This window comes from Condylura cristata, unplaced genomic scaffold (assembly GCF_000260355.1).
Source record: "Condylura cristata isolate star-nosed mole 26May11 unplaced genomic scaffold, ConCri1.0 scaffold00027, whole genome shotgun sequence".
NCBI classification, from domain to species: domain Eukaryota; kingdom Metazoa; phylum Chordata; class Mammalia; order Eulipotyphla; family Talpidae; genus Condylura; species Condylura cristata.
In genome coordinates this window covers 27,692,758-27,702,318 of record NW_004567128.1, presented here as the reverse complement: position 1 = coordinate 27,702,318, position 9,561 = coordinate 27,692,758, and the positions used below count along the sequence as shown (strand labels likewise).

General features: G+C 45.4%; 1 protein-coding gene across 1 annotated transcript in view; it reads right to left on the bottom strand.

Moving 5' to 3' along the window:
• Positions 1 to 6,339: 6,339 nt before the first annotated feature.
• LOC101627726 (CXXC-type zinc finger protein 1-like) overlaps positions 6,340 to 9,561 on the bottom strand; it is a 3,690-nt gene continuing 468 nt past the window's right edge. The window contains exons 3-9 of the mRNA XM_004690126.1: positions 9,285 to 9,384; positions 8,449 to 8,656; positions 8,257 to 8,367; positions 7,923 to 7,972; positions 7,654 to 7,750; positions 6,562 to 6,714; positions 6,340 to 6,486 (exon numbers count right to left, since the gene is read on the bottom strand). Coding sequence (XP_004690183.1) covers positions 6,340 to 6,486; positions 6,562 to 6,714; positions 7,654 to 7,750; positions 7,923 to 7,972; positions 8,257 to 8,367; positions 8,449 to 8,656; positions 9,285 to 9,384 — 866 coding nt within the window. The remainder of the gene's footprint in view (positions 6,487 to 6,561; positions 6,715 to 7,653; positions 7,751 to 7,922; positions 7,973 to 8,256; positions 8,368 to 8,448; positions 8,657 to 9,284; positions 9,385 to 9,561) is intronic.

Below are 9,561 nucleotides of genomic sequence, written 5' to 3'. Positions count from 1 at the left end.
ACAGGACAGCTGTTAAACAAATAGTAGAGCTGGATATTGAGTTAGAGTGGTGAGGGTGTTTTTTTATCCAATAATAAAATGGATGACATCTAAAATTGCTGAGGAAAAGAAAAAGATGGCTAGATCAACTTAAGATCCTTTGTGATCTTTCTTAGTTTCAAGAATTCAAGGTAGTGGGCTGCAGCAATTCAGCAACTGAAGGTGGGTATACAGTTCAACCTGCTCTATCAGCTGCTTCAACTATTGACCATATGTGTTGAAGTAAGAATTATGGTGGAAGAACTTGGGATTTATATTGTTTCTTAGGGGAATGCTGTATCAGGAGCACTGACTCAATCACTTTCCAAGCCTTTAAGTTACAGTGGGTATGATTGTGGAGAAAATTACTACAAATGCATGGGCAGTTACAATCACACTGTAGATTTGGCCATCCCTAGTGGGGGAAAGAGGGTGCCTTAATTCACGAATTAAAAGGTTTAAAGCTGTTCCTACTATGCTTATTATTATGCTAGGTAGGTGAGGAACGGCAGACATAAGGTACCAACATTTTTGTGGTTTGTTGAGAATATCCAATGGTTTGTAAAAAGCTAGACAAAGATAGAGCCCTCTTTTTGCCAAGCCTCCTGGTGAATATCCCATTGAATTGTAAATTTGAAGAATCACCTTGAATCCTGCTGGGCCTTCCTCTCTTTCTTTTCCCTAGCAGGAGTAGATTGAAGCCAGATGACTAAGTATTTAACCTGTTAACTACAATTTATTTTTTTTGTGTGGGGTGGAAACAGACCAATCTCATAACAGACCAGTCTAGCTTAATAAAAGCATTTGATTTGCATTCAATTGACACAGGATAAATGTTGTCACTATCCCACCGAGGGGCGCGCTGACCTCTAGTTCGCCGAATGTAGAAGACTCGGAGCTGCAAGAAGATGAAACAGGAGTCTGGAGCCTGGAGTCTGTTTACTAGGATCGCCCATGGGTATATATAGGGTCTGATATGCCTTATACGTGCGGGAAAAACAGGAAGTGTACCCGACAGGGGTGGGGTGCATGTTTGTACCGGGCCTGGAGCTTCCTGCAGTTTCTACTAAAGACCAGGTAGTGGGCTGCAGCTGTTTGCAGGACAGAGTGCACTGTGCTCTGCTGGCTTGTTTGTTGGCCTTACTGGGGAGTGTGCTCACCCACACACAACATCAGCCAGGGAGGACAGGTACACTTGAGGTCCTGTCGAGTTAGCCACAGATAAATTCTTGCAATTCTTAGTTTCAAGAATTAAATAAATGGTATTTGCTTAGTGTCTTGAAGGCTTTCGGTCTCTGTTAACCTAAATTTCTATTCCGATACTGATGCTATTGCTGTTATGATTAATGGTGATAGAAAAGTTACTCACTTTATGTTTTTTTAATTATTTTATGTTATTGATGGAAACATGGTTAGTGAGGTTAAGTAAACTGTCACATGTAGAAATAAAAATGGAATAGTGCTACAATTGCTGTTGATATTGGTAGAATAATGCTATTGGGTTCTGTTAGTTCTTTAATTACTTATTTGGATAAGGACCCTGATAGTGAGGACTATAATTTTAGTACGTGGTGATACAGCTACAGTAAGAATGAGAATGCTAATTAGGGGTATTTTATTTAATATATATGGTGATGATACTGTGGTAGATGAATTGTGGATGAATAACACAGGTAGATTATAGACGTTTAAGCCGTTTCATTTCTAGATTTATAGGAATTGAACCTACTCCTGAGCACTAAAAAATATAAGCTACAATAAGGTCAAGTAGGCATGAATTTAGAATTATTGTGGTGGGATAAATCAAGTTACTATTCATCCTATGTGGGTGATTGAGGAATAGGTTGTGCATTTCATCATTGGGCTTGATTGTCCCCTTCACCCTACAATAATTGATAAAGTAGATGTGATTGATACTTGTGATGGGAAGTCATGTGATGGGAGCTGGGGTGAGGAGGAGGGGCTTCAGGAGCCTCTCCACAGACTGCTGTCTACTAGCTGCCCAGAGCTTCCTTTGCTGTGCTGTGGAGAGGTAGGGGGGGTAGGTGGAGGCACTGGCGGTGAGCGCTGCCAGTGCCCCTCCAAAGGAGCCGATGAGCTGGGGAGGGGGTCCTATGTGGGTAGCAGGGATGCCAGCTCTACCTGCCCAGCAGCCCCTACTTCGGCCGGAAGTGCGCTATCTGGGCACCAACAGCAAACACACCAGGTGCAGAGCTCACTGGAGTAGACACTGCTGTGCCCAAGAGACAAATGGGAGTGTCTGGGCGTCGACCCGGACTGTAAGGCCAGGCTCCAGGCCACCTCCATCGCGGACTCTGGCCTACGTGCACATCTTGATTTTTTCCCTTTCTTCCGGGTGCTCTCCCAAGGGCATCCACTTCAACCTCTGCCCTTGATCCGCCAGCCACCCAAGGGCTCTTCTGCTCAGCACCAAGGTAGTAGTGAGGGGTAGTGGAGGTGGAAGGAGACCCCTAAGTTTGGGGACTCAACTGCTCCTCCTACTCTTTGTTACTGCTTTGCTTTCTGCTCCCCTTTGACCCAAGCCCATGCCTCTTCCTCTAAGGAGCCTGTGACCCCCATCCTTGGCTTCCAGCTGACCTTCTCTCACCCACTGCATCTCTCCAACCGGTCTGCTTGGATCCCTGAGAACAGCTGCCTGCTCTTCCCTCCTTCTGTCCACCCAGGGGGTTGGGTTTGAGTCTGGGATGAAGGGAGGTTGTGATTTCATTACTTAACTTCTTTCCCCACCTCTGCTCTTCAACCTAGAAGTCAGCTCTGAGACTGGAGGATTTGACTCATGACAGCCCCCAATCCAATTCTATTTTCTGATGCAAGTTAAGGGAGTTGGAAGGGTTTTGGAGGAGGCAAGTTGGAGGGTAGAACTGGGTTATACAGAAACAACTACTCTCTGGGGAGAAAGTAGGAGGGATTCTAAATATTATTTTTCAATTTCTACCTCCGTAGCTCACGAGGGATAAGGAATGGTTGCCATGATTGAAACTGTACCTAACACATTATTTCCTTCCCCATCCTTTTTTCCAGCACTCATTTAGAAGCAAAGCTACCACCCCACCTTCCCCAGCCCACCCCCCCCCCCAGGTATTTTCACTGCCTAGGTCCTTTCCCCTTTATTTAGCGAAGTTCCGAAAGTTCCGTTTGTGGGTTTCTGGCTTTTCTCCAGGTCTTTGTTTAGGGTTTCAATCAGAGAACCTGGGAACAGAGGTTTGGATTTCCAGGGCCAAGAGTTTTGGGTATAATCTACTTTTCTAGTACCTTTTGCCTTCTGTCACATACCAGCTTTTGTCCTTCATTTTGATGGCCAAGGTCAATTTATGTTCCTGGGGAAAAAGGAAGATGGCTTGTATTTTGGGAATAAAATTTAGTTGGTGCTTTTGTGAAAATATTTTTTTTTCATAGCAGATGTGTAAGTTGGTCATGTCAGAATTGTGGATATGATATTCAAATTTAGGGAACAAAGAGTCAGGAAAAGATGTTTATTAGTAAAGCTGATTGAATACAATTATGTCATGTAGGGGTTGTGAAATATTCATGGGAATAAGATTATTGTGGATAAGCTTATTATATTAATGCTGGCATATTCTGCTAGGAAGAGCAGAATGAATGGATCTTCTGCATATTCAACCTTGAAGTCAGAAACTAGTTTTGGCTTTCTTTTTGTTAGGTCAAAGAAGCTGGCTTAGGTCCTGCCACGGTTGAATCATATTATGGCTATTGGTCATGGGAGTAAAATTAATCATGTGCACTGATGGAGGCCAAGAGTAGAAAAGTTAGGATGGAAGTGTCACAGACCAGAAACCAGAGGTGGGGGTAGGAATGATCAACATAGTTATTAAACCAGCTGAAAAAAATGAAAAATCCTTTGGTTCCAACTGCTATACCAAGTGTCAGACTGCTATAGAAAATATCATAAGAGGTGGGGAGACTGAGATCATTATAAAAGAGTTCCTGTCCTTACAAATCAATCTAGTTACACACTAAAATTGACTAACAGTAGATAACAATTCTACAAAGGAATGAACCCTTCCCCAAAAGAACATTCCATCAATACAATTTCTGCAGCTCTCCTGCCCACCTGTGCTTGTGCGGTACCTCTATTTTTCTTTTTCCTTTTCCTGTTGGTGTCTGTACAAACGTCTTAGTCTCCTGGGCAGACTCACCACGTTCAGCTGAAAGGGAAACTCTGCCAAAACTTTTCTCTCAGAGGTAACCCAAGGATTCCACTCACTGAGCCCAAAATTTCATCAAAATAACAAAGTGTATTCTTAGGTGATGATTAGAGGTTGGGAGTGTAAACGACCCATTTATAAATAAGACTGCTAATAAGATATTTGTTAATGTCATTTCATAAGAAATTGTGGTTCTGCTTGTGGTGCTCCAATTAATGGGTATTTTAAATTTGAGGCTCAGCTCTATTGGAGAACAGACAGCTAAATTTGATTCTGACTGATGTGATGGAGCAGAACCTAGACAAGGCGATTTTCCACCGGGAGAAATGCACTACTTCCAAGCAGAAATTTGTTTACCACTTGCTGTCCCCATACCTTTGACTCCATATAAAAAGATGTAAGTGTGGGAATTTCACCACAGAAGTTCTGATTCCAGCAGAAAGCCCGAAATAGGTGAATCTCAAGACAAAAAATGTGGGATTAAAACAAAATATATATTAATAACTAGGTACAAGAACTATATTTTCAACAAAAGAAAAATACAAAATAAACTTGTAGGGAAAGAATACCAGGTAAGTGTCAGCAAAGTAAAAACAGCAACAGTTGTGTCCTTACCAAAATAAAATCAATGTCAAAAGCACAAAACAAGAAAAATACGTAACAGTAAGATGCAAAATAGCCTAAGGTTTACACTTCAAGGTCCATCCCCCCCAAAAAAAACAAAAAAAAATTTTTTGAAAATATTCTAACATTTATTCTATCTTTTGATAATGTAACAAAGTAAAAAAAGAGAAAAGACAAACATTCAGAGTAAGAAATCAATCATCAAACTAGATTGAAAATCTGTACGTAACAAAATACATATTTTCTTATCTTATACCTGTGAAAGATTTACTGAATTCAGTTGAGTATCTGGGACATGGAAATCCTGACTAAGTTTTACAAGTTCAGATTCAGAAGGTTACATGCAATACTTAAGCTTATAATTACAAAAATGAAAGTAAACTGTCTATCTTGTAATCCTTCATATTTACAAAAAAAGAACTGGAGAGTCAAAAACAATCAGTTTTGGAATTTGACTTTTAAAAATGATGAAAAGAACCAAAAAATCAAGCAAACACATGAAAATGAAGAAACATAAAACAAAACAAACAAAAAAAGTAGTGGAATATAAAGCTAAGGAATAAAAATAAAACAAAGAAATCCATTAGATGGATTAGCCTCTGGAAATCTGATCAATTTGAAATGAAAGAAAAAAATACTGTATTCAAATATGAAGTTAAGCCAGACAGGGAGTAATATAAACTCACTTTATATTGGAATGTGTATAAATCTAGAGCAATACTTAAATGTTTAGGTGAAATATATAAATCCCTGAGAAAAGTCATTGTAAAAATTAATGAAAAAAATTCTAATGAACCAGTAAGTATAGAAAAAAATAGTGCAAGTGTCTGAGACACTTTTACTCAACAGATAGGCTGCAAAGAGCAGACCCAGAGTGGGGTGTTGGGAAGGAAGCCAGACTGACGGCTGGTGTGAGATGAGGAGCTTGCCAGGTGCTGAGGTGGACAGGAAGCTGGGACCTCAATGGTTAGAGCCAGAACAAGACGGGTGAGGGTAGAAGCATGATTGCCCCCCCCAACCTTGAGTTCTCTTGAGTGTCCCAAAGTGGAATCATCCGGGGAGACTATCCTGCACTCACCTACCCCCCATGCTAACATTTTTAACACCTCTGACCAGGGGAATATTTATAATTCCCAGGCTTTCTCCCAACCACTGTGTTCTGCGTCCACCCTTTCCAAGCTGTCCTAGCCAAGCTGGTTTGGAATTGAGTTTGTGGCCACAGATACCAGTTTAGGAACCATCGGGGAATATTAAGAGCTTTTGTTACTCCAAAATTCATTACCAAAACTCTGGCAGAGGGAGATGAAGGCAGGCCATGTCCAGGTTCAGGGGAGGACGAGATGGTGGACACCCTGCACCCGGGGAACAGGGTCAAGAGACCAGACGGTGAGCACAGAAGCACAGAGAACTTCCAGGATGCCCTAAGAAGCAGACAGACAGGTGTGCGAGCAATCTGTGCAGTGTTTCCCTCACGCAGGGCACTGGGTGTAAGACCTCAGGTGTGCACAGCTCAGTTTTCATCTTTGGAACGCAGGTCCGTGGTGAGGGGGTCATGCTGAATTGTCTGGTGAAGCATCAGACCCAGCAGGCCCGCCCGGTTAGTCATGGATGTGTGCACGTTGCGCTCCTGCTCAAGCAGCTCTTCCAGCTTGTGCAGCTGTGGAAGGTGAGTGTGAAGGGGGCCTCCCGGATCCTACTGCTTGCCCCAGCCCCTCCGAGCATCACCGCTTACCGCACGCACACGCTCCAGGTCCACCTCGGCACGCCTCAGCTTCTCCCAGCAGTAGTGGTGGCTGCACAGGCGCTTGGGGAGGCGACAGAAGTCACCAGTGAGCTCAAAAACGTTATGCACTAGTGGGCAACCACACACCTCATCATCTGTTACCTATGGGCAGAATGGGGGGTGATGAGGTAGGGAGGAGGAAGGTGATGGGGCAGACATGATGAAAATAGGGGACTAGTGGGCAGCTGGACCGGAAGGAACAAAGTAGAAAGTGATGGGGTAGGACGGAAGAGAGGAATCCAGTGGTTTAGTAGGAAGAGGGGGTGAAAGGGACGTGACCAAGATAGAGAATGGAGGCATGAAGTTAACAAGGCATGGAGGAATGGATAAGACCAGGCAGAAAGGGGAACGAACAGAAGGACCCCACAGGAAGAAGAGGGGTGAAGGCAAGTCAGAGAGAGGATGACTAGGGTTGTAAGGAGAGGGGAGGTGAGTGATGAGGTGGGAGGAGCGGGGCGGGCTAAACACTGAGGAAGAGAAGAGTTGGGAGATGACAGGCAGGGAAGGGATGACTGGGCAGAAAGAAGAATCAAGAGAAGTCAGAAAACGAGGAAGAAAGGAGTTGATGGCCGGCGTCCAGGGAGGAGAGGAGGCGTGTGGGCAGGCGTGGTGGGCAAGGAATGGAGGTTGGTCAAGCAAGAAGAATGGAGAACGCTTGAGCAGTAAGGAGCAGAAGAATGGAGGGTGGTTAGGCAGAGAGGGAGTGAGAAATAGTGCGGGTCAGGTGAGGAAGTTTAGGTAAACAGCAGTCAGGCAAAGGGAAAGTGAATAGGTGTTCACGGTGTGGTAATATACATCCAGAAAGGTGTGCGCCTGTACCCCTAAATTAGATACAGTATCGTAAACCAGTGTTACCCCATAAAAAATAACATACTTAAAATTTACACAAGAGAATAGGTGATCAAGCAGCGAGGAGAGGATAACATGGGGTTGTCTGGAAGGGAAGAGGGAACACGTGAGCCTGGCCAGGCGGGAGGAAGGTGGTCAAGCAGGGAGGAGGGGCGAGAAGGAGAGCAACGAGTAGGACAGGAACAGTCTCACCTTGGGGTCCCGAGAGTGCTCCGGACACAGCACCTGGAGCCGCTTACAGTACCTCTTACTCTGTGGGTCATACACATCACAGAAGAGCCTTGTGGCCCTGACAGGAAGTTGAAAGTGAGGTGCTGAGAATGGGGAGCAGGGAGGTCTCGCCCTGAACCCTGATCTCACTTTGTCTGCAAGCCCACCCATACCCTGCCCCGTTCGCACCCACCTCTGTATCTGAGCCCACTTCACATCATGTCTTTGACCCTGCTGGTACCCACACTTACCCCTCGATGCAAGTGGGGTATAGTGACCCAAAGGACGATTTGCACTCATACTGGGAAGAAAGAACACAGGTGGGAGGAACTTAAGACAAAAGCCGCTGCACACCGTCCCGTGGCATAGCTCACACAACACATTTGTCCCCTGTAGATCTTATGCTGCCCAGCCTTTGTGCCCCCTCGCTGCTGACTGACACCCCAGTCATGGCCCCCATACCACGGATGGAAGAAAAGCACAAATGGGTAGAGCCAGGAACCAAACCTCCCCTCCTCCCAGTAGATTCCACACAGCCAATGACACCCTTGCCCCATGCTGCCCCCAGGCAAAAAAAAACCTGACCTTGGCAAAGCAGCGCTCCATGTGGCGCAGGGCAACACTCATATTGATGGTTTGCCCACAGGAGACACAGAAGATCTTCAGGTCTACACCATCCTTGCTGCCTTTTTTACTCTGTGGGGAACACTGAAGCAGTACAGAGTGAAGACAGCTAAAGCAAGATCCCCAGATACCACCCCACCCATTCCCTTTTACCTCCTCATCCCTGCACACAGTCTGCTGCTTGCCACGCTGAATGATGGCCTCAAGTTCATGGAACCGACACTCCATGTACTTCAGGCGGGCGTGGGTGTCCTGCTGCTCACGGTGAATGCGCTCGAGTATTTTTTTGCTTTGCTCCTCAGCAATGCAGGGACTTTTCTGCCACTGCTGGATGCGCGTGGGCAGGATCTCATAAATGCGTCTGGGAGACCGCAGAAATGGAATGGGTAAGTGAGAGCATCACAAAAAGGGAGGAAGCCTCTCTGGTGGCACAAGGGATCGTGTCTCAGCACTATGAAGCTATCAGCAGCCACTGCAGCACGAGTTCGATCCCTGGCCAGGGGGGTGACCCACATGGTGTGGCAGGCCTCCTCTCTCTCACCCGCTGCTCCCTTCAGCAGTGTATTTCAGTCAATCTGATTGACTGAAATACACTGTCTCTCGTGAATCCTCTTACTATCACCACCACCCCTGCACCTCTGACCTACACCCCAGCTTTTGTATGCATAAATAAATAAATCTTTTATTAAAAAAAGAAAAGGAGGCGTGATCCACCAACTAGAGAATGTAACGAATAATTAATAGAGGATGAATGGTGATTGAAAAGTAGACGGATGGATGTGTGAAGAAAGAGGGGTGAGTGGGGAAATAACCATAAAGGTGAATGAGTGGGTTAGTGGGTGGAATGAGACTGGGTGCTTGAGTGGGTAGTTGGCTATAAGGATGGACGGATGGATAGTGGGAGGATGCACCGGGCATGGATGGATTTGCAGAAAGCACAGATAATGCCCTACTCCATGCCCTGTTTCTTAACCTCCAGGTGCACTCACTCAGCTGCCAGCTTCATGCCACAGTCGTCCGAGCAGTACTTGGAGCCTGGCCTGCTGGGATACACACACTTAGGTCCCAGGCACTGCTTTAGCGAGGCTGAGGCTGGGTTCTCCGCATCTGTCTTCTCTGAGTCTTTCAACTCATCTACAGGCTGCTTCTCGGTATCTGTCCTCTCTGAGTATTTCAACTCATCCTCAGGCTGCTTCTCGGCATCTGTCTTCTCTGGGTGTTTCAACTCATCCTCAGGCTGCTTCTCGGCATCTGTCTTCTCTGGGT